Source organism: Scyliorhinus torazame, chromosome 12 (genome assembly GCF_047496885.1).
Source record: "Scyliorhinus torazame isolate Kashiwa2021f chromosome 12, sScyTor2.1, whole genome shotgun sequence".
Taxonomy (NCBI): domain Eukaryota; kingdom Metazoa; phylum Chordata; class Chondrichthyes; order Carcharhiniformes; family Scyliorhinidae; genus Scyliorhinus; species Scyliorhinus torazame.
This window is the reverse complement of record NC_092718.1, coordinates 156,383,118-156,408,493: the sequence shown is the minus strand read 5'-3', so window position 1 is coordinate 156,408,493 and position 25,376 is coordinate 156,383,118. Positions and strand designations below refer to the sequence as shown.

Here is a 25,376-nt window from a genome sequence, read left to right as displayed (position 1 = left end):
CGTTTTTGATTTTGCCCCGCTGTGCATTATCGAACATGAAGGCTACCGACCGTTGGTCCGTGAGGAGAGTGAATCTCCTGCCGGCCAGGTAATGCCTCCAATGTCGCACAGCTTCCACTATGGCTTGGGCTTCCTTTTCCACTGAGGAGTGGCGGATTTCTGAAGCGTGGAGGGTTCGGGAGAAAAAGGCCACGGGTCTGCCCGCTTGGTTAAGGGTGGCCGCTAGAGCTACGTCGGAGGTGTCGCTCTCGACCTGGAAGGGGAGGGACTCGTCGATGGCGCGCATCGTGGCCTTTGCGATATCCGCTTTGATGCGGCTGAAGGCCTGGCAAGCCTCTGTCGACAGAGGGAAGGTCGTGGTCTGTATTAGGGAGCGGGCCTTGTCTGCGTACTGGGGGACCCACTGGGCGTAGTATGAAAAAAACCCCAGGCAGCGTTTCAGGGCTTTTGGAGCAGTGCGGGAGGGGAAATTCCATGAGGGCGCGCATACGTTCGGGGTCGGGGCCTATTATCCCATTGCGCACTACGTAGCCCAGGATGGCTAGCCGATTGGTGCTAAAAACGCACTTGTCCTCGTTGTACGTGAGGTTCAAGGCTTTAGCGGTCTGGAGGAATTTTTGGAGGTTGGCGTCGTGGTCCTGCTGATCGTGGCCGCAGATGGTTACATTGTCGAGATACGGGAACGTGGCCCGCAACCCGTGTTGATCAACCATTCGGTCCATCTCTCGTTGGAAGACCGAGACCCCATTTGTGACGCCAAATGGGACCCTTAGGAAATGGTATAATCGCCCGTCTGCCTCGAAGGCTGTGTACTTGCGGTCACTTGGGCGGATGGGGAGCTGATGGTAGGCGGACTTGAGGTCCACGGTGGAGAAGACTTTATATTGGGCAATCCGATTGACCATGTCGGATATGCGGGGGAGAGGGTATGCGTCTAGTTGTGTGTACCTGTTGATGGTCTGGCTATAGTCTATGACCATCCTTTGCTTCTCCCCTGTCTTCACTACTACCACCTGTGCTCTCCAGGGACTATTGCTGGCCTGGATTATGCCTTCCTTTAGTAGCCGCTGGACTTCGGACCGAATGAAGGTCCGTTCCTGGGCGCTGTACCGTCTGTTCCTAGTGGCGACGGGTTTGCAACCCGGGGTGAGGTTTGCAAACAAGGACGGGGGTTGCACCTTGAGGGTTGCGAGGCCGCAGATAGTGAGTGGGGGTATTGGGTCGCCGAATTTGAAGGTAAGGCTCTGTAGATTGCACTGGAAGTCTAATCCCAGTAATGTGGGGGCGCAGAGTTGGGGAAGGACGTAGAGCCTGTAGTTTTTGAACTCCCTCCCCTGCACCGTTAGGGTAACTATGCAGAAGCCTTTGATCTGTACGGAGTGGGATCCTGCAGCTAGGGAAATCTTTTGTGCGCTGGGATGGGTGGTCAAAGAACAGCGTCTTACCGTGTCGGGGTGGATAAAGCTCTCCGTGCTCCCGGAGTCGACTAGGCATGGTGTCTCGTGCCCGTTTATCAGCACCGTTGTCGTCATCGTCTGGAGTGTCTGGGGCCGAGCTTGGTCCAGCGTTATTGAAGCGAGACGTGGTTGTAGTAGTTGAGCGTCTTCTTCGAACCCCGTGGAGCCGTCGACACTGGGGTCCGTTGTTGCCGTCCAAGATGGCGTCGGGGGTGAACAAAATGGCTGCCCCCATGCATCGCACATGGCTGGGGGGTCACAAGATGGCGGCGGGGGTGGACAAAATGGCCACCCCCATGCGTTGTACCGGTCTGGGGTGGTCCAAGATGGCGGCGCCCTTCCTCCCCTCGTGGTGGCCGGGACCCAAAATGGCTGCGCCTGCGGGTCGCACATGGGGCGCTGGGGGGGTTGGGGAGCGTTAGGAACGCGCAGAACTCCCCCTTCTCCGGGGAGAGCGGTGGTCGGGACCCAAAGTGGTAGCGCCGGCGGGTCATACGTGGGGCGCGGGGGGGGGCGTTGGGAGCGTAAGCGGCGTGCAGGGCTCCCTGTTCTCCCGGGACAGCGGCGACCTCGCGGGACCGGCACACAACCGCGAAATGGCCCTTTTTCCCGCAGCTCTTGCAGATCGCTGCGTGGGCCGGGCAGCGCTGCCGGGGGTGTTTCGCCTGGCCGCAGAAATAGCAGCGGGCGCCCCCGGTGCGACTTGGCGTTTGGACCGCGCAAGCCTGTGGGGTGTCCGGGGGGGGTGGGTTTGTCGCGACGGGTACGTACGGAGCCCAATGGGCTGCCGCGCGGTCGGGGCCGTAGGCGCGGGTATTTCGCGCGGCCACGTCTAGGGAGGCTGCTAGGGCCCGTGCCTCTGAGAGTCCTAGCGACTCTTTTTCTAGAAGTCTTTGGCGGATTTGGGAGGAGTTCATACCTGCCACAAAAGCATCGCGCATTAACATGTCCGTGTGTTCATTTGCGTTCACCGACGGGCAGCTGCAGGCTCGTCCCAAAATTAGTAGCACGGCGTAGAATTCATCTATCGATTCTCCGGGACTTTGCCGTCTCGTTGCGAGTTGATAGCGAGCGTAGATCTGGTTTACTGGGCGGACATAGAGACTTTTCAGTGCTGCGAACGCCGTCTGGAAATCCTCCGCGTCTTCGATGAGGGAGAAAATCTCCGTGCTCACCCTCGAGTGCAGGACCTGTAGCTTTTGGTCTTCTGTGACCCGGCCGGTGGCCGTTCTGAGGTAGGCCTCAAAACAAGTCTGCCAGTGCTTGAAAGCTGCTGCCGCGTTCACTGCGTGGGGGTTGATCCTCAGGCATTCCGTGATGATCCTGAGCTCCATAGTCCTTTTTAGTCACGCTTAATAAATTGTAGCGCACAAAGACTCCGAGAGACGAATAGAGTGAAGTCGATGAGGCTTTATTAAGCGTGACTGTTTCCCCCGCAGTTCAGTAGTAGACTGTCTGCGGGGGAGGACTCCAGGTACTTATACTCCGCCTTCAGGGCGGAGCTAGAGGTCAACGTCCAACCAGGACCCGGGATCTGTCAGCCAATGACATCATGGCTTCACAGTCCCACATGACCCCTAATGCATACTACCACAAACACAAACTAGGGTGAAGGGTGAACGGAAGGATGGGATAACGAATTCCCTGATGAGCTTGAGGCGAAGGGAGACATTTCTGTCAACTGTGGGATTGGTGAAGGATGTTTTTGTACTGCCATGGCATCTATAACGACCGCATTTTCTGTTTTTATAACCAATAGCTTGGCAAGGCTAGTAGAATAGCCCAACATTTCTCCTGAAGGAATGAGGGCAAATTACCACAATCTTTTGCTCTACAAATGACAGAATACTGAGCATACCTTCAGTTTAAAGTGATACGCCAGTGCCCTCTCCCATTTTGGTTTAAGCACGGGACACAAACCAATATTCAGGGCAGTTTTAGAATCTGTGGTGTTATTTTTAAGGTGGCGCTGATCCGCTTGAAGCTCTTGTGCAGTTTTTATGAAGTGTGCTACTCTATCAGAATCTTTCCCATGACAAAGCACCAGGATCTACACTCACAGTGGGCCTGTTACTCCCCGCAATGAGTTCTAGCCTTGTGTTTGATTTGATTTATTATTGTCACATGTATTAGTATACAGTGAAATGGATTGTTTCTTGCATGCAATACAGACAACGCATACCGTACGTAGGGAAGGAAGGAGAGCTACAGAATGTATTGTTACAGTCATAACTAGGGTGTTGAGAAAAGATCAACTTAATACGAGGTAGGTCCATTCAAAAGTCTGATGGGAGCAGCAAAGAAACTGTTCTTGAGTCGGTTGGTACGTGACCTCAAACTTTTGTATCTTTTTCCTGATGGATGAAGGTGGAATAGAGTATGTCCGGGGTGTGTGGGGTCCTTAATTATGCTGGTTGCCTTTCCGAGGTAGCGGGACTTATATACAGAGTCAATGGATGGGAGGCTGGTTTGCGTGATGGACTGGCCTACATTCACGACCTTTTGTAGTTTCCTACATTCTTGGGCAGAGCAGGATCCATACCAAGCTGTGATACAACCAGAAAAAATGCTTTCTATGGTGCATCTGTAATAGTTGGTGAGAATCGTAGCTGACATGCCTAATTTCCTTCGTCTTCTGAGAAAGTAGACTCATTGGTGGGCTTTCTTAACTATAGTGTCGGCATGGGGAGACCAGGACAGGTTGTTGGTGATCTGGACAGCTACAAACTTGAAGCTCTCGACCCTTTCTACTTCATTCCCATTGATGTAGACAGGGGCATGTTCTCCACTACGCTTCCTGATGTCGATGACAATCTCCTTTGTTTTGTTGACATTGAGGGAGAGATTATTGTCATCGCACCAGTTCACCAGATTCTCTATCTCATTCCTATACTCTGTCTCGTCATTGTTTGAAATCCAACCCACTACGGTGATGTCATCATCAAATTTGAAAATCGAGTTGAGGGAATTTAGCCACACAGTCATCGGTGTAAAAGGACTATAGTAGGGGGCTGAGGACACTGCCTTGTGGGGCACCAGTGTTGAGGATGATCGTGGAGGAGGTGTTGTTGCCTATCCTTCCTGATTGTGGTCTGGGGGTTAGGAAGTTCAGGATCCAGTCGCAGAGTGAGGAGCCGAGGCCCAGGCCACGGAGTTTGGAGCTGAGTTTCGTAGGAATAATAGTGTTGAAGGCTGAGCTGTAGTCAATAAATAGGAGTCTGACATAGGTGTCTTTGTTATCCAGGTGTTCCAGTGGTGAGCGCAGGGCCAGGAAGATGGCGCCTGCTGTGGACTGGTGCAGCGATAGGCAAACTGCAGTGGATCAAAGCAATTCGGGAGGCTGGAGTTGACTCGTGCCATGACTAACCTTTCGAAGCACTTCATAATGATGGATGTCAGAGCCACTGGACGATAGTCATTAAGGCACACTACTTGGCTTTTCTTTGGTACAGGGATGATGGTCGCCTTCTTGAAGCAGATAGGGACCTCAGATTGTTGTAAAGAGAGGTTGAAGATGTCTGCGAATACCCCTGCCAGCTGATCTGCGCATGACCCGAGTGCTCGTCCGGATACTCCATTCGGGCCAGTGGCTTTCCGTGGGTTGGCGTTCGAGAAGGCTGCTCTGACATCTGCAATGATGGCCTCAGATACAAGTTCATCCAAGGCTTCCAGGGTGAGATGCGTGCTGTCGCTGACCTCTTGCTCAAAGTGGGCATAGAATGCATTGAGCTCATCAGCGAGGGGTGCATTGGGGCCGACGGTTTTACATGCCTTCATCTTGTAGCCCGTTATGTCTTGCAGACCCTGCCATTGTCGATGGGGGTCCGTGTGGCTAGCCTGGGACTCGAGCCTGGTCCGATACTGTCTTTTGGCATCTTTGATGGATTTCCTTAGATCATATCTGGTTTTCTTGTATAGGTCAGGGTCGCCTGGCTTGAACGCCTCAGATCTAGACTTCAGCAAGCAGTGGATATCCCTGTTCATCTAAGGTTTCCGGTTGTGAAACACGCGGATTTGCTTCTTTGGCACACAGTCTTCTACACACTTACTAATGAAGTCAGTTACTGTAGTGGCGTACTCGTTCAGGCTGGTCCCAGAGTTTTTAAATACTGACCAGTCCACTGACTCTAGGCAGACCCGTAGGAGATCATCCGATTCCTCAGACCAACATTGCACGTCTTTCTTTGACGGATTCTCCCGCTTCAGTTTTTGCTTCTAAGCCAGGAGCAGGAGCACAGCGTTGTGGTCAGGTTTGCCAAAGTGTGGGCGGGCGATAGAGTGGTAGGCATGTTTGATATTTGTGTCGCAGTGGTCCAGGATGTTTGGGCCTCTGGTGGAACAGGTGACGTGTTGGTGGTAACTTGGTAGTATGTTCTTGAGCTGGGCTGATTGAAGTCCCCACGATGAACAAGGCTTCAGGATGTTTCATTTCAAGACTACTTGTGGTGGTGTATATTTCATCCAGCGCGATATTCCCGTCCGCATGGGTTGGGATGTAAACTGCCGTCACGATAACGGAGCTGAACGGAAGGGGAAGTAGGGGCGGCATTTTAGCGTCAGGTATTCTAGGTCTGGGAGCAGAAACTCGCCAGTGTTGCTACGTCTAGACACCAGGAGGTGTTGATTAAGAGGCAGACTCCACCTCCCCTAGCCTTATCTGAGGCCGCTGTACGGTCCATTCAGTGGATTGAGAAGCCCTCTAGTTGTAGGGCACAGTCCGGTGAAGCAGGAGTGAGCCATGTCTCCGTGAAACAGAGCACACAGCAAACCCTCAGTTCTCTTTGAAAAGTGAGTCTGGCTTTAAATTCTTCCAGAGATTGGACATTTGCTAGGAGTAAGCTAGGCAGAGGGGCTTTGGGGCCGTGTTGTTTCACTCTCACCTGTCGGCCTGCACGTTTTCCACGCTTCCTGGAGTGACTGCTTCTTTTCGAGTCAAGGAGACGATGAGAGTATGCGGTGTTAAGGGTATAGTTGTGTCCAATGAGGTTCTTCACTCTGGTCGGTGTTTGGATAGAGGATTTGTTGCCTTGCATGTGGTTCCTGCGTTGTTGATGGGTCTGCGCGGTCGGGTCTTCCGCTCGCTGTCGGGCTGCGGTTTGTCTTCACAGGTTAGTGGATATCCAGACCATGCTCCGGCGTGGATGGGTCAAAAGGCAGTAAGTGGATGATGTCTCTGGGGTCTCTGGGTTGTGGATGAGGCGATGGCCGGGTCCGTGTGTTGGGGTCCGCAGGATCCTTTTCAGATTCCTCCTTCAGAGGACGGAGGATCTCTAGACCTGTAAATTTAAAAGAGCAGTATTAGTGATTGTTAGGATGTGGGAGTTGATTTTTAGGAGTGTGGGGCGACTGTAGAGGGGGGGGGGGAGGCGGGGAGTGGAGGGAGTGCTTGGAGCCTGCAGGAGGTAGCAAATCTCCGGGTCAGATGGGTTGGGAGCTAGGGGGGAGAGGGCTCCAGCCACTGGGATGCTGGACTGGTCGTTGGAAAGCAGCAGAGTGAAGGTCGCAGCTTCTACAGTGTTTTCCATGTCTCTGGGAGCTTGCAGAGTGAAGGTCCTGGCTTGTCGGGTGTTTTCCTAGTCTCTGGCAGCCGCTGTAGGGGAATCCCCAGGCCTGGGACTGCAGCTCCGGCAGCTGCTCACATGTGGTCGCCTGGTCAGGGTCAATTTCAGGTCCTCAGTTTCAGGTGTCTCCAGGGTCCTAAAGATGTTTCAAACACTGGTAAAAAGATGCCTTTAATAGAGACTGCTGCCTACCAACAAACTACCTGACACGCTACCTTCACACATTTATGTATATTTTGAACAAAGCTGAGGTTAATGTGGCATTTATCAGACTCAGTATCAGATTCACAGTCGGTGGTGTACTAGTAATATCTCCAGACTAGTAATCTGGAAACCCAGCATAATGCTCTGGGGACCTGGGTTCAAATCCCACCATGGCTGATGGTGAAATTTGAATTCAATAAAAATTCTGAAATTAAAAGTGTAATGATGACCATTGCTGATTGTTGTAAAACATGTCTGGTTCACTGATGTCCTTTGGTGAAGGAAATCTGCTGTCCTTACCTGGTCGGGTCTACTTGTGACTCCAGACGCACAGCAATGTGGTTGACTCTTAAATTGCCCTGTGAACAAGGCCAATTAAATGCAGGCCTAGCCCAGCGAACCCACATCCCGTGAATTAATTTTTTAAAAACTAGCCGAGGAAAACAATTGCTGCAAGTGAAGAATCTAATTCCACCCCTGCCCGTTACTTACACGGACATATGGACTGGACACATGCAACTGGGAAAAGAAGGCAGAACAATCCCAATACTGGGATACAGGATGTGCAGTATCTCTTTGGAATCATTCCAAGCTGCAGTATCTCTGATCAATGCAGTAACCGACCTATAAGTGATCATTGCCAAACTTACAATAGTAGACTCATGTTATCCCCCATTTAATTCGACTTTTTGTTCTTTATTTTTAAGCTGTGGAAGAAATACGGCGATGTGGTCGGTGTACAGTTTGGATGGTCAAACAAGGTGATACTGAACGGTTATGAAACCCTAAAAGAGGCACTGGTGAAGAAATCAGAGGATTTTGCTGACCGGCCAGACTTAGCCATATACAAAGATATGACTGAGCGTGTAGGAGAAGGTATCTATGTTCCAGGCTTCAGAGATCATCTCAGGAACTAGGTCTAATTGAATTGGTTATTATTTGGTCTGAATGACTTCCTTTTGTTTCTGTTTCCAATTGAATTTAATTGTTTCTGTTGACACTCCCTAACCTTCAGAGTCTGCAGTGGATTCTGTGGGTACAATGGGGAACTGGTCACAGTGTGCCTTTGAGATTGATATCAGAGATGGGATTGTTGCCACTAAAAGGGATATACTGCAGACCACTTAATAGTGGAAATTGGTGGCAGCCCTATGTCTCGTAAGACGATGGCTTGCACTGCAGTGTTCGGATCTATGTCAAGTATCGTGTGGTGCGGCTCAGGGACCCCACTCTGGAAAGGCAGTCACTGGCGTGCTTGCTGCAGAGGAGGACAGTGGGCTGAAAAGGTGCTCGAAAAGGTGGCCCTCCCCACCCCCCCCACCCCCTACCACCGCCAATGGTCCCTTCCAAATGCCCTTCCAATTAGTCGACCTCCAGAGACCATGACCACCAGCGACGGGTATCCCAGTTGCCAGTGTCAGTGCCCAGGATGTTCATCATGTTTGTTGATGCCCTTATAACAGCCGCTAACAGGGGAAAGGCAGCGGAGAAAGAAATATGTCAGAGGTCAGAGGCTTTACAACCCCAGAGGTTCAAGTGATGGGTTGAGGGGGTTGAGAATGCAGAGATTCAAAAGTGGAAAAGTCTTACTGTTGCCCAGCGACAGTGGTCAAGTGATACAGAGACAGAGGAAGGCAGGGGTTCAGAGACAGTTCAGTTGATGTGTGTCGGAGAGGGAAGACGGGGGAGGTTTCCCAACTCTCTAAGAAGAAAAATTTCACGGCTAGTGGGATAGGAGTTAATGGAATAGTCAGTTATAAGACTCAGTAATGTGATCAATTTAGCGGCGTTGCTACTGAAACAGGAAGATTAAAGTTTGATTATTTTTGGATTACTTTATAAATCTTTATAAGATTTATGGGTTTCAGGTGCAGATAGCCAAGTAGAAATGGGGCTGGTTTAGCACAGTCAGCTAAACGGCTGGCTTGTAATGCAGAACAAGGCCAGCAGCGCGGGTTCAATTCCCGGACCGGCCTCCCCGAATAGGTGCCGGAATGTGGAGGCTCGGGGCTTTTCACAGTAACTTCACTGAAGCCTACTTGTGACATTAAGCGATTATTATTATTATGTTGTGGCAGTAACAGAGACATAGCAGAAAGACAGGCAGGACTGGGTATTAAATATTCCTGGATATAAGGTGTTGGGGGGGTGGACACGGGGAGATAAGAAAGGAGGGCTAGTAGTTTTGATTCCAGAGAACATTGCAGTGCTAGAGAGACACGGGGCGGGATTCTTCGTCAGCTGACGCCGAAATCGGGAAATGCGATTGGGCGGAGAATAGCTTCCGACGCCAAAATCACAGCAGGCACCAATGTGACGCCAAATCGCGATTCTCCGTCATAACGAAAGCGGCGTCAATGTGTTTCACTCCACACTGCAAAGGTGCCCATACGGCACTGGCAGGGACACTGCCAGGGTGCCAGGTTGGCAGTGCCCAGGTGCCTAGGTGCCAGGTTGGCCCTGCCAGCGATCAGGCCCGGGGATGCCCTGACCTCATGAGGTGGGGTGAGAGGGGAGGCTCGAGGACCCGTTAGTAGGTAAATTGGGACATTGGGGGGCCAAGAGGCCGCGGTGGGAGGGTCCAGAGATCGGGTGCCATTTTTAAATGAAGGAAATGAAGCTAAGTGCAGCCTTAGAATCATAGAATTTACAGCGAAGAAGGAGGCCATTCAGCCCATTGAGTCTGCACCGGCCCTTGGAAAGAGCACCCTACTTAAGCCCTACGCCTCCACCCTATCCCCTTTATCCCCGTAACCCCACCTAACCTTTTTGGACACTAATGACAATTTAGAATGGCCAATCCACCTAACCTGCACATCTTTGGGCTGTGGGAGGAAACCGGAGGAAACCCACGCACACACGGGGGAGTACCGTGACCCAAGCCGAGAATCGAACCTGGGACCCTGGAGTTGTGAAGCAACTGTGCTAACCACTATGCTACTGTGCTGCCTTGGGTCCCCATTGATAGCAGGGTCATTCTCGGCGCTGCGGGTGCCAAACACACCCCGCTACATGTGGCAAAAATGGGACTCTGTTTATTTTCCCATTATATCACGCCTATACATTGCTTGGTGAAGTCGAGCTGGAAAGATGTAGAGAAACAAATTTTCAAGGAAATTAAGGAGAAGTGCAAGAATTATTGATCAGTTAAAATTGTTGATTTTATATATCTAAATATAGATTGGGGCAATAATTGTGTAATGGGCAGAGAGGGCAAGGGTTCCTTGAGTGTAATCAAGAAAACCTTTTGTGGCAGTCTGTTTATACTCTGTTATAATCCCAGTTGATATTAATGTTGGACAACTCAGATCCCAGAATGAAACCTAGGTTGATAGATCCTACTTTGTTTAGAAACTGTGGTGGAACACAAATTTACAATTTATGAATCCATCAAGGTGACAATTTCCCAGAATTTACTGAACAAGTTCACAGAAACCTGCTGATGAACTTTAACAGTAAAAATAAAATATTTATTAAAACAAGAAAAATGAACTATATTGTACCAGACAAAAAAGTTGGAGCGATCTTTTACAAACACAAGATGCTCCATTTCCCAACATTCCTTTACCCCAGCATTATCTTCACAGACACATAAACCAGTGAAGAGTTACTACTAACTTGACCCAAAGGCGATTGGCACACAAGATAATGCCATCGGGCAGGAGATACAGAAGTCCGAGAACACGCACGAACAGACTCAAAAACAGCTTCTTCCCACTGTCACCAGACTCCTAAATGACCCTCTTATGGACTGATTTCATTAACACTACACCCTGTATGCTTCATCCGATGCCAGTGCTTATGTAGTTACATTGTATATGTTGTGTTGCCCTATTATGTATTTTCTTTTATTCCCTTTTCTTCTCATGTACTTAATGATCTGTTGAGCTGCTCGCAGAAAAATACTTTTCACTGTACCTCATACACGTGACAATAAACAAATCCAATCCAATCTTCCATGTATTCACTTGATCCTTGTCACCAACTCATATCTGTACCTGAGGCATCCAAAAATAATCACAATTTAATCTCTGCGTTTCAGTAGCAACACTGCTAAACCGATCACATTACCAAGTGCTATAACTGACTAGTCAGTTAACGACTGTCCCACGAGTCTTATAATCTTTCTTCCCAGAGAACTGAGAAACCCCACTTTCCCTCGCTAACACATACCGACTAAACTGCCTCTCAGTGCTGTCTTTCTCTGTCTCTCTATGTCACTTGATCACTGCTGCTGGACAATGGTAAGATGTTTCTACTAGGATCTTGAATCCCTGAACTCGGAACCCCTCAATCCATCTCTTTGAATCCAAACCTACATGAAACTGAAACCAGTCTACCTTCCCTTTGAATGCCAGGAGCCTTTGTAAAGAAGAACCTTTCTTCACCCAATCGAGTTTCTCAACTCTGTTGGGATCAAAACAACGCATTAAAGCTTTTTGATATCTGTAATGGCAAATTAACACATTGAATCTCATTCTTCGTGTAACTAATAGTAAAAGTTAATGAAATGAAGACCAAATGAAAGCACCAAATGGGCAGTCTTTAGGATTGGTCAAGTGGATCATTTTCATCCCCTCCACTCCCAATGAAAATCTTGTAGAGAATCCATTTATCACCACCGAGACCAGAGAATGGAAGAGCATTCTGGAAATACTCTGGAAATAGCCTTACCCCACAATCTGTTCATTTAAACTACAAACAAAATAATAAAAGAGTAACATATCTGATTCTTGTCACATTTCACTAAACTTACCCAATTCCCAGCAATCTCAGACACATGTTTAAGAATAATATAGAAAATAGCATAAATAAATCTCTGTCCTTGTTGAACCCCTGTAGGTATTATCTTTGCAAGATATGGCCAATGGTGGAAAGAACAGAGGAAGTTTTCACTTTTGACACTGAGGAACTTTGGACTCGGGAAGAAATCTCTGGAAATGCGAATTATGGAAGAGGCTGGATTTTTAAACAAAGAATTTGAAGATGAAAAAGGTGAGCAGATTCCAACGAGCTTTCTGTCTTAAGTTCTGCTCAATGTGACTGATTTTACTCAACTCCTGAGTCCCCAAAGTTTTTCCATCATCTGCAAGGCACAAGTCAGGAGTGTGATGGAATATTCCCCACGTGCCTGGGTGAGTGCAGCTCCAACAACACTCAATGAGCTCCACACCATCCAGAACATAGCAGCCCGCTTGATTGGCACCCCATTCACCGCCTTAAATACTAACTCCCTCTCCCTCCACCGCACGATGGCAGCAGTTTGTACCACATACAAAATGCACTGCAGCAACTCACCAAGAATCCTTTGACAGCACCTTCAAAAGCCACAAACTTTATCACCTAGAAGAACAAGGGCAGCAGACCCTCCAAGTCACACACCATCCTGACTTGGAGATCTGGTGCCTCTCTTTCGCTATCCCTGGTCAAAATCCTGAAATTCCTTGCCTAATAACACTGTGGGTGCACCTATACCTCATGGATTACAGTGGTTGGAGAAGGCATCTGACCACCACCTTTTAGAGGGCATTTTGGATGGGCAATAAATGCTGGAATTACTACCGACACACCTTTCGCATTAATTAATTCACAAAACTCTTCTGCGCACCCAGTGTGCACCAGGATTCGGACTGTTTGACAGAAGGAAAATTGGGCGAAGGGTTGAGCTTTGGGGCTTTGCTCTTGATGTTCAATTGAACACTCAGTTGTTTGAGGTGGGGTCATTTCAATTCAGACCAGCTCCGGTGTAATTTTACAAAACTCTCCCCATTGGATGACAGAAATTAAATATCCCCAAGAGTCCTCGGAGCCTGAGGTGGCCAGGCTATCTCTTCCGATTGGAGGGTCTGTAAAGTGACTAGCTGCTAACACATGTGAAAATGTTTCGATTTTCCATCTTGGTGGAACCGGGCTCCCTTACAAAGCTGGAGGCCTCTGGTGGCTTGTTTCTGATGGCAGCTCGGAACCTAACAACATCTTACATTTGTACAGCATTTCAAACATTGTAAAACGTCCCAAGGTTTTTAGCAGGAGAGTAATCAAAGGCTGATACCCAGGTAAATAAGGAGACATTAGGACCGGTGACCAAACTCTTAACCAAAGATTTATTTTTTTCCCCCATGCCATAGTTGGAACTAGGAATGAGATTCTGCTGAGAGAATTTGAAAACTAGGGTTAAAATTAAAATGCAGGGCCTCAGATGTAATAATCTCCGGATTGTTACCTGAGCCACACACAAATTGGCCTGCGGTTCAATAAATTAGAATGTTAAATATGTGCCTGAAAGAGTGATGTCAGAGGCAAGAGTTCCAACAAATGGGGCACTGACCCTGGAAAGGTGAAGCTGTTCATTTGGAATGGGCTTCACTTAAACAGGATTTGGCCAAGTATCCAGGTAGGGCTTTAAACTAATAAAGGGAGTAGTAGGAGGCTTGAAGAAACGTTAAGTTCAAAAGCAACTCACTGACCATGTGCCAATTTGGGTGAAAATATATAGTGCATGTCATGAAGGACCAAAGAGGATAACAAAGACAATGGGCGGGATCCTCCATTGGCCAATGCCGAAATCGGGAAACACAATCGGGCGGAGAATCAGTTTTCAGGCCGAAAAATTGGCGGGTGTTGGTTTCACGCCAAATTGCAATTCTCTGGTGCCTCGACAGCGGCGTCAATACGTTCCACTCCACACGTACAGTAAACACTGTTTGCATATCATTCACGGGCCTGGCCTGGCATTCTCCGGGGCCTTCATGATTCTCCACCTCCATCATGGCGAATCCCTGATAGTGAAGTTCACTTGTGGGTGGCCCCCTACGGGACTGTGGAGGTGTCCAGGTACGGACCGCCATTGCCACGGTCTTGCTGCGCACTTTACTGACCACTGTACTGGCCTTGGTTCTGCAGAGTGTCACCGGCCATATGGGTGCCCTCGCCTCACCACCCCCACACCCCAGCCCCCACTCTCCACCCGCCACTCCCACACCCAACACTCCAACATACCATCCACCTCCCCCCACAAAACGACCGGCCACACAGGACACATCCACCTCCCCCCCCCCCCCCCCCCCCCCCCCCCCCCCCCCGGACACACAGGACACCGACACACAGGACCCTAACACACAGGACGGCCTGCAGGGGGTACGAGGGGAATAGATGACATGTCACCTTTGCCCATACCCCTCCCCCCCTCCCCCCTCCCCCCCCCCCCCCCCCCCCCCGGCAGTCAGGTGCCATGGGCCGCATGGTCGTGACTGTTGCCAGCTGGCACATGGCCAGGCGGACATCCCCCCCCCTGGCACGCACTCTCCCCAAACCTCCCCCCCGGCACGCACCCTCTCCATCACTCACCCTCCCCGGCCCCATCCATCTGCTCCCCGGCATGCACCCTCTCCATCACGCTCCCTCCCCAACACCCCCACTACCCCCCCAGAACACTCCGACGGCTTCTGCGACCCCCCCCCCCCCCCCCACCAGCTGCGGCCGTGCCGTCACTTCTCCGGCGGCCGCCCCATGCCGACCCCTACCTCCGCTCTGGCCGGCGTCAATCAGCACGACTGGTTGACGCCGTTAAATAGGTGGTTTGATTTACGCCGGCGGGACTTCGGCCCATCCGGCCTGGAGAATTGGGGCGACCCCGGGGCCCGTTGCGTTGCGCCGCTCCTCGACATTCTCCGAGGCACGCGGCACGATCCACGTCAACGGGACTTTTGGGGGGCCAGAGAATATCGCGGGGCGGCCGGGCAGGATTTACGCCGCCCCCCGGCGATTCTCCGACCGCCGGGGGGGTCGGAGAATCCCGCCCGTGATGTTATCCACTTTGGTAGGTAAAACAAAAAGTAGAGTATAATGTGAGCGATGGGAAATGTTGTAATTAAAATGGACTTGGACAAAAATTACTGAGAGTTAGCATACAATTAGGAAAGAAAATTGTATTTTATCCTTTATTAAGAGATTGCAGCATAAGAGGTGTGGTAGTCACCACTGATGTACATATTGTATATTTAGGATGTTGATATAGGTGCTTTACGGTAAGGCCCCTGTACTACAGGTACGGGGGTAGATCCCTGCCTGCTGGTTCCGCCCAGTAGGTGGAGTATAAATGTGTGTGCTTACAGTACAGCAGCCAGTTCGGCAGCTGCTGTAGGAGGCCACACATCTTAGTGTAATAAAGCCTCGATTACATCCTACTCTCGTCTTTGTGTAATCGATAGTGCATCAATTTATTACACTGAGTTTTTCAGAAGATGGACCACCGCATCAAGCCGGATCGCCTGCAGCTGCATCCGCAAGCAGACAATGCCAAAAAGGACTTCGAACATTGGCTAGCCTGTTTTGAAGCGTACATCGGGTCTGCTCCTGACGAAATTCCAGAAGCACAGAAGCTCTAGATCCTTTACACGGGGTTGAGCTCCAACGTCTTTCCACTTGTCCTTACGCGCCGACCTACGCAGAAGCCATGGCGCTACTGAAGGAAAACTACACTCAGCGGACTAACACACTCTACGCCAGGCACCTCTTCTCCACGCGGTGTCAACTTCCCGGTGAGTCGGTGGAAGATTTCTGGCGCGCCCTGCTCCTCCTAGTGGCCGCCCCATCGTGGACCCCATCAGCAACCACCCTCAGCCAATCCCACGCCTGTGCCACGCAGCAGCCAACCAACCCCGGGGGAGCCCAAATGCTACTTCTGTGGGCAGTCAAAACACCCCCGACAACTGCCTGGCGCAGAGCGCCCTCTGCAAGGCCTGTGGCAAGAAGGGACATTTCGCTGCAGTGTGCCAGGCCCGCTCAATCGCCGCTATTGTCCCGGCACCCCCCACGTGCAGCCACTGGGTGCCGCCATCTTCCCCTCCTAGGACCAAATGCAGCCAGTGGACACCGCCATCTTGTTCCTCCCAGGACCAACGGGCGCCACCACCTTGCTTCCCCCACGACACGTGCGGCCCGTGGGCACCGCCATCTTACCCAACTCAGGACCCATGTCCGTCTGGCACATTGCTCATCGCCTGCAACCGCCAACGACCAGCCGCATCTCGCCTCGGTCACGATTGACCAGTCTCGTCCACACAACCTCGCGACTGCTTCAGCTAAAGTGAAGGTCAATGGGCACGAGATCTCCTGCCTGCTGGACTTGGGAGCACTGGGAGCTTCATTCACCCCGATACGGTCAGGCGTTGCTCCCTCGCGGTACACCCCGCTAACCAGAGAATCTCCCTGGCCTTCGGGTCCCACTCCGTGGCGATCCGGGGGTACTGCATCGCCACTCTCACTGTCCAGGGCGTGGAGTTCAGCGGCTTCCGCCTCTATGTCCTCCCCCAACATCTGCGCTGACTTGCTACTCGGCCTGGACTTCCAGTGCAACCTCCAGAGCCTAACCTTGAAATTCGGCGGGCCTCTACCACCCTGACTGTGTGCGGCCTTGTGACCCTTAAGGTCGACCCACCTTCCCTTTTTGCAAACCTAACCCCGGATTGCAAACCCGTCGCCACAAGGAGCAGACAGTATACCGCCCAGGACAGGACCTTCATCAAGTCTGAGGTCCAGTGGCTGCTTCAGGAAGGCATCATCGAGGCCAGCAACAGCCCCTGGAGAGCCCAAGTCATAGTGGTCAAAACTGGGGAGAAAAACAGGATGGTCGTTGACTACAGTCAGACCATCAATCGGTACACGCAGCTCGACGCGTACCCCCTCCCACGCATATCTGATATGGTCAATCAGATTACACAGTACCGGGTCTTCTCGACAGTAGACCTGAAATCTGCCTACCACCAGCTCCCCATCCGCAAGGCGGACCGCCCATACACTGCGTTCAAGGCAGACGGCCGCCTTTCCAACGGGGTCTCGGTCTTCCAACGGGAGATGGACCGAATGGTTGACCGGTACGGGCTGCGGGCCACTTTCCCGTACTTGGACAATGTCACCATCTGCAGCCACGATCAGCAGGACCATGACGCCAACCTGACTAAATTTCTCCACACCGCCACTCTCCTCAACCTGACGTATAACAAGGAGACGTGCGTGTTCAGCACGAACCGCTTAGCCATCCTCGGCTATGTGATCCAGGACGGAGTTCTGGGGCCCGACCCCGATCGCATGCGCCCCCTCATGGAACTCTCACTGCCCCAATGCCCTCAAAAGTTGCCTGGGGTTCTTTTCGTATTACGCCCAGTGGGTCCCAAACTATGCGGACAAGGCCCGCCCACTCATTCAATCCACTGTTTTTCCTCTGGCGGCCGAGGCTCACCAGGCCTTTAACCGTATCAAGGCCGACATCGCCAAGGCCGCAATGCACGCGTCGATGAGACGCTCTCCTTCCAAGTCAAGAGTGATGAATCAGACGTCGCTCTGGCCACCACCCTCAACCAGGCAGGCAGGCCCATGGCATTCTTTTCCCGCACCCTCCATGCCTCCAAAATTCAGCACTCATCCGTCGAAAAAGAGGCCCAAGACATCGTTGAAGCTGTGCGGCATTGGAGGCATTACCTGGCCGGCAGGAGATTCACTCTCCTCACTGACCAACGGTCGGTTGCCTTCATGTGTAATAACACACTGCGGGGCAAGATCAAAAACGATAAAATCTTGGCGTGAAGGATCGAGCTCTCCACCTACAATTACGAGATTTTGTATCGCCCCGGTAAGCTCAACGAGCCCCCCGATGTCCTATCCCGAGGTACATGTGCCAGCGCACAAGTGGACCGACTCAGGACCCTGCACGACAACCTCTGTCACCCAGAGGTCACACCATTTCAATGGTTTTTACCATTTCATCAAGGCCCTCAACCTGCCCTACTCCATCGAGGAAGTCAGGGCGATCACCAGAGACTGCCAGGTCTGCACAGAGTGTAAACCGTACTCCTACTGGCCAGACCGTGCGCACCTGTTGAAGGCCTCCCTCCCCTTTGAATGCCTCAGCGTGGACTTCAAAGGGCCCCTCCCCTCCACCGACTGCAACACGTACTTTCTCAGTGTGGTTGATGAATATTCCCGATTCCCCTTTGCCATCCCATGCCCCGACATGACGTCTGCCACCGTCATCAAAGCCCTCAACACCATCTTCGCTCTGTTCGGCTTCCCTGCCTACGTCCACAGCGACCGGGGATCCTCATTCATGAGCGGTGAGCTGCGCCAGTACCTGCTCAACAGGGGCATTGCCTCAAGCAGGACAACCAGCTACTACCCCAGGGGAAACGGGTAGGTGGAGAGGGAGAATGGGACGGTCTGGAGGGCCGTCCAGCTGGCCCTATGGTCCAGAAATCTCCCGGCCTCCCGCTGGCAGGAGCTCCTCCCCGACGCACTGCACTCCATTTGGTCGCTCCTGTGCACCGCGACTAATGAAACCCCCCATGAACGTCTCTTTGCCTTCCCGAGGAAGTCCACCTCCGGGTTTTCGCTCCCAATGTGGCTGGCAGCTCCAGGACCCGTTCTCCTCCGTAGACACGTCCGTCTCCACAAGGCAGACCCGTTGGCTGAGAGGGTACAGCTACTTTACGCCAACCCGCAGTATGCCTACGTAGCGTACCCCGACGGCCGCCAAGACACAGTCTCCCTCAGGAACCTGGCACCAGCTGGGTCCCCACACCCCCTGCCCCGGTGCCACACTCCCCTCCCCTGGCGCACCCCACCGCAGCCCCCGCTCCAGGACAATCCGTCCTCCCCTTGCTCACGCCCGGGGATGAAGAGAATTTCAACATGCTCCCAGAGTCACCGAAGACCAAGCCGCTGCCGGAGTCGCCACCAGCACTGCGGCGCTCTCAACGACAGATCAAGGCACCGGACCGCCTGAATTTGTATTATTATCTGTACCTTTTAAAACACAACTTTCTGTGTATAGTTCTCCACCACCCCCGCCGGAGTCATTTTTTTTAACAGGGGGTGAATGTGGTAGTCACCACTGATGTATATATTGTATATATAGGATGTTGATATCGGTGCTTTACGGTAAGGCCCCTGGACTACAGGTACGGGGGTAGATCCCTGCCTGCTGGTTCCGCCCAGTAGGCGGAGTATAAATATGTGTGCTCCCAGTACAGCAGCCATTTCATCAGCTGCTGTAGGAGGCCACACATCTCAGTGTGATAAATTACATCTTTGTGTAATTGATCGTGCATCAAGAGGGCTGAATTCTTCTGCCCCGCCCGCAGCAAGAATGCCACGGGCGCGACGTCGACAATGGAAAAATCCATTGACCTCGGGCGGAATTCTCCAGTCACTGGGCGAATGTGGTTGGGTAATCCTGCCCAGAGTGTTTTTAAAATTATTTTATGAAATGTAGAACATTGCTGGGCAGGGTAGCATTTTTATTTCCCATCTCTAGCTGTCCTTGAGAAGGTGGTGATAAGCTACCTTCTTGAGCCACTGCACTCCCTGTGGGGACACCCACTGTAATGACACCCACAGTGCTGTTATGGAAGGAGTTCCAGAATGTTGAGCCAAATAAAAAATGATAGAGGGCCTTAGTGAAACCGTACCTGGAGTACTGCAAATAGTTTTGGTGTTTTTACCCAAGGAAAGATATACTTGCTTTAGAGGGAGTTCACCAGACTAATTTCTTGGATGACGGGATTGTCCTTTGAGGAGAAGCTGAGACCAATATTCCTTAGAGTATATGAAACTGCGGTGTTCTTATTGAAATTAGGATGTATAAAATTATTAAGGGGCTTGACAGGCTAAACGCTGGGAGAATGTTTCCATTAGTTTGAGTGCCTCGAGAACTTTTTTCATCGAAAGAGTTGTGTATCGTTAGAAGCTGCCTCTTTCAATGTGTCCCTGAGTTTGTTTCCTTTATTATGTTGATTTAAACTGACCCAAAAAGACCACACATAGGATTCAGATCGTTTGGAGACTTGGGCAGAGAGATGGCAGATGGAGTTTAATCCGGACAAATGTGAGGTAATGCATTTTGGAAGGTCTAATACAGGTAGGGAATATACAGTGAATGGTAGAACCCTCATGAGTATTAACAGTCAGAGAGATCTAGGTGTACAGGTCCACAGGTGGAGAAGGTAGTCAAGAAGGCATACGGCATGCTTGCCTTCATTGGCTGGGGCAATGAGTATAAAAATTGGCAAGTCATGTTGCAGCTGTATAGAATCTTAGTTAGGCCACACTTGGAGTATCGTGTTCAATTCTGGTCGCCACACTACCAGAAGGATGTGGAGGCTTTAGAGAGGGTGCAGAAGAGATTTACCAGGATGTTGCCTGGTATGGAGGGCATTAGCTATGAGGAGAAGTTGAATTAACTCGGTTTGTTCTCACTGGAACGACGGAGGTTGAGGGGCGACCTGATAGAGGGCTACAAAATTATGAGGGGCATAGACAGAGTGGATAGTCAGAGACTTTTTCCCAGGGTAGAGGGGTCAATTACTGGGGATGTAGGTTTATGGTGCGAGGGACAAGGTTTAGAGGAGATGTACGAGGCAAGTTTTTTACACAGGGTAGTGGGTGCCTGGAACTTGCTGCTGGAGGAGATGGTGGAAGCAGGAAAGATAGTGACGTTTAAGGGGTATATTGACAAATACATTAATAGGATGGGAATAGAGGATACGGACCCCGGAAGTGTAGAAGATTTTAGTTTAGGCTGAACAAGCGGTTTATACTGTTGTACATAGCTTTCTTGCTTTTAAACTCTATGCCCCTATTAATAAAGCCCAGGATATTATATGGTCTATTAACAGCCTTCTCAAGCTATCCTGCCACCTTCAATGATTTATGCACATATACACTGAGGTGTCTGCGTTCCTGCACTAAATTTGGTCTTGTATCCTTTATGGGAAGCACGGTGGCACAGTGGTTAACACTGTTGCTTTACAGCGCCAGGGTCCCAGGTTCGATTCCTGGCTTGGGTCACTGCCTGTGTGGAGTCTGCAGATTCTCCCCATGTCTGCGTGGGTTTCCTCCGGGTGCTCCGGTTTCCTCCCACATGTCCCGAAAGACGTGTTTGTGAGGTGACTTGGACATTCTGAATTCTTCATCTGTGTACCTGAACAGGCGGCGAAGTGTGGCGATGAGTGGCTTTTCACAGTAACTTCATTGCAGTGTTAATCTAAGCCTACTTGTGACAATAAAGATTATTATTATAAATGTGCACTGTCCGTGTGGAGTTTGCACATTCTCACCGTGTCTGCGTGGATTTCGCCCCCACAACCCAAAGATTAGCTGGTTAGGTGGATTGGCCACTAAATTGCCCCTTAATTGGAAAAAAATAATTGGGTACTTTGAATTTTTTTTAAATAATAAATTTTTATAAATGTGAAATGAACACACAACCTTCAGTCAGCTGCTAAATCTGTCACTAAATTCTGTTCACATAAGTTCCAAAATGTGTATTATTACCAGGATCACCTCGAAAAATATTATCATTTATAATATTATTATTATCTTTTATACAGGACGACCTTTTGATCCACATTTCATTATAGTCTGTGCAACCTCCAATATTATCTGTTCTATTGTCTTTGGAAAATGTTTTCAATATCAAGATCAAACATTCCTTGGATTTTTAAAGATACTTGAAGAAATTTTTGAATTGGAAGGTGCATTTTGGGGTCAGGTAAGACAGCTTTGTTGGATAACTAATAAGTAAACGGCATATGTATTGTAGAGTTCCGCAGATCAGTGTCAGTCTGCAATGATACAAGGACAAAGTTGGGTTCACTTCTTCATATTAATGGTCGAGGCTCCAACAATCACATGGTTGACCAGGAATCTCTCCTGTTTCTACCAACTGCCATTGGTCTATGTTGGAAAGATTTACAAGTTGATATAATCAACCTTTTCGACCAGGTTATACACACATCTTCCATGGTCATCAAGTCCTGGGGTGGGTCTCAAACCTGGAGCTTCCGGCTCAGAGACAGGGGCGCTGCCCACTGCACCATAAGGCTTTCTATCTACATCTGATCATTACCTTCAAATTAGTTCGATGATCACGGCCATTCCAAGCTCATTTATTCAGGCTTGCTCTTCATTTTTTCTTACTTGCTCTTGAATGGGTCGCAAAAATGTTGCCTTGGTGCTCATACAAAGAATGGTAATGGTTTATTGCCATCTGATGCCTCCTCTTCTATGCCATGACCAAGAGAGCAGAGGGCACAACACAAATATTAAGCATTGTTTTTTAAAGTATTTTTATTCAAGTTTTTCATTTGAACAGTTAACACAACAAAGCCACAGGAACGGTACAGCTCAGCAAGACAAAAAAAAGTCTCAACATACATGGATACAGAGGAACAAGGACCAGCAATTTAGCTTGCTCAATACAACCATTAGACTGAACTTTGTGTCTCTATAAGCACCACCAGAGAACAAATGAGAGAAGGATAAGGCCATGAAAACATGGTAAAATGGTGCATACCTTCCCACCCGGCGATTGCTCACAATGACCATGAGAGGTTGGAATACCTTTTCTGTGCTATGTTTGGGCGCTCCAGCACATACCACCCTCAACTCCAGCAGCACCAGAGGTATCAATGACACATCGCAATGTCCTCCCCTCGGACACCAGATCCTTGTGTACCCCTGCAGGAACCAATCACAAATTCTTTATACCCACCCTAACAAAAAGGAAAAATATCTGAAAATACACCAGAACCTAATTCTAAAGGATATTACCCATATACCACACAACACAACACACGGCAACCTCAGGCACAGTACAGGAGGATCACTATTTCACATTTATACAGAGAGGCCCAGCAGCTATAGATTTGGATTATGGTCAGTGCTGTCAGTGCCAACCAACGACCTAAGACAGGATTAAAAAAAAGAGGGGGAGCTACCAGAAACAAAAGATCACAGAATAAGTGAGGACCAGGACACAGCCAACGGTTCACATTCCTCCGGCGCATGGCCATCACCTGCTGATGAAGAAGAGAAAAAGCTAATCGTTGAGACAAGGGGATGTACCAACAATAAGGGGGGCAACAAATTATCAACCATAGTATAGGACTCGGCTTGACCCCAGACCCTCGTGCACAGGGGAGTCAATAAACAAAGGATATTCAAGCAAACAGAAACTTACTCCTGTCAGGATGTTCCCTTTGAGAAGGGATGTCCCTAGCATAAGGGGGCAACAGGATACCAACCACAGCATCGGATCTGGCCAGTCCAACATACTCTGACACACAGGCATCAGCACACACCGAGACCTACCACCCCGCTGGCCCTGCACCTCATTGATCACACTCGGGGTGGTGCACCAACCCCACCAGCACCAGAAACATCACACAGGCCTCAACTGGGGAAACCTCACCACCAAAGAGAAGAGGAATCCCCAAGACACTCAACAACTGGATGTCTTGGGAGGGGGGGTCAATTCCAACCCTCCCTCCTTCCAGAAAGTAAGCCCCCCCCCACCCCCGACTCCGAAACCAACTGGACCAATACAGCGTTTTTAACACCCAGATAAAAAAAAAGACACCTCCCCGCCCCCCCCAAAGAGAGGAACGCCCAAATTAAACCAGGACGGTTATCCACAAACCAGCACTGCAACCATTGTGATTTAACATAAATGAAACAGAGTCCTGTGTTGTACGCATTTAGCCAGGTATTTCCCAGCATTTTCAGAGATGAGAACAACCCTGCTATTAAATGGGTCTCTGTTATGTCCCTCCAAGGCCACATTTAATCCCATTTTCTGCACTAACGAGCTCTGTTCACCAGTGCAGAAAGAGAATCGGGACACCATTTGCTGCCCTGATTTCTGAACCCCCCACCACAGCCTCAGAATTGATCACAGTGAGCAGCAAAGACCTGCGCCATGGAGCCGAGATCATCATCCAAAACATAAGTCGCAATGGCAGCCACCATCCCGATGCTAACAACACTGTCGAGGCGTGGGCCCGCTCACCAGCAAAACCACCCCTGCAAGCTGGACCCCATCCCAGCCACCTCCTACCGCCTCAACCAAACAAGGACTCTCTCTGATTTAACTTGACTCCTCGCCACCAAACTCTGACCTGGATCATCCAGGGGAATAGTACAAGACATATCGCCCAGAAATACATAATTATGGAATGTGCATTAGGATAAAAGAAAGAATTAAAAGAAGAGCAGAGCCAGAGCTCGTGAAAATGCAGCTGCTCCCGTGCTTACATTATGTGACCCCTCCCCTCGGGTATTAAGTATTTAATGATTGGAGCATGCGGCAAGAGCTGTAAAGGTGTTCTTGATGGGATTTGCTGTGACTCAATGAAATGAATGCACAGTCATGTGGCAATAATGAGTTTTGGACCTAACTTCGAGGGATCTGTGAAACAGAGGGGTCCTCTACATTGCAGACATTGTTACAGTCACAGTTGAAGTACACTCCTTACCCAAGAAAGGACATTGTTTTCCTCAAAAGCAGTGCAACAAAAGTTGACTAGACTGGTTCCTGGGTTGAAGGATTGTCCTATAAGAAGATATTGAGCAGACTAGATATATATTCACCGGAATTTAGAAGAATGAGAGGTGATTATATTGGAACATGGGGATGAGAAAATATCAGCCATGATTGAATGGCGGAGCAGACTCGATGGGCCAAGTGGCCTATGTCTTATGGTCTTATGGAACTGTCATGTTCATAACACATGAAAGAGATCAAAACTGTTGAAATCAAAACCCAATTTTTTGCCTATTTAAAAAATGGACTTTGCTGAATCAAAGGATGGCTGCTACAGGTCATATGATTTGCAACTTGGCTACAGTTTCTGGAAAGATCCAATTGCATTTGTCAAAAGCTCAAATCTTATCCTTGTGGTGTTGCACGCCTCTTATTGTGAGGAAATATTATAATCAACAAAATCAGGGACCAGAGGTTGACTTGTCTTCCCAGCCTAGACCAAAACAAAGGGAGAGTCAGTGAAATTAATTATACCTGAAGAGGATCTAATAGCCCCATCTATCTCTTAAGGCATAGGAACTATTTGTTGGCCTGCCACTGACCCACTAATGGGTAACATCACATGACCTAAGCTTCTAGCTCTTTAGAAAGTTATTATTACATTTCTTGACTCACAACTCAGCCTGCTGATTAACCTCTAACCTGCAAATATCAAAGCAGGACACCTGGCTGGCCAACAGCCGGCATCAAGTCTAAACCTCCTCAAAACCTGGTTTTCTGTCACGATGCCGAGGACCCAGGTTCGATCCCAGCCCCGGGCCACTGTCCATGTGGAGT

At 49.8% G+C, this 25,376-nt stretch overlaps 1 protein-coding gene across 2 annotated transcripts in view; it reads left to right on the top strand.

Annotated features, from left to right (window-relative positions):
• The window catches only part of LOC140386678 (cytochrome P450 2J6-like), a 66,772-nt gene that overhangs the window by 10,711 nt on the left and 30,685 nt on the right, over nucleotides 1-25,376 (top strand). Inside the window, exons 2-4 of one of the 2 annotated variants that reach the window (XM_072469226.1) lie at nucleotides 7,930-8,098; nucleotides 12,065-12,217; nucleotides 21,607-21,767. In XM_072469226.1, the coding sequence (XP_072325327.1) occupies nucleotides 7,930-8,098; nucleotides 12,065-12,217; nucleotides 21,607-21,767 (483 nt within the window). The remainder of the gene's footprint in view (nucleotides 1-7,929; nucleotides 8,099-12,064; nucleotides 12,218-21,606; nucleotides 21,768-25,376) is intronic. The other variant, XM_072469227.1, reaches the window with a different exon arrangement.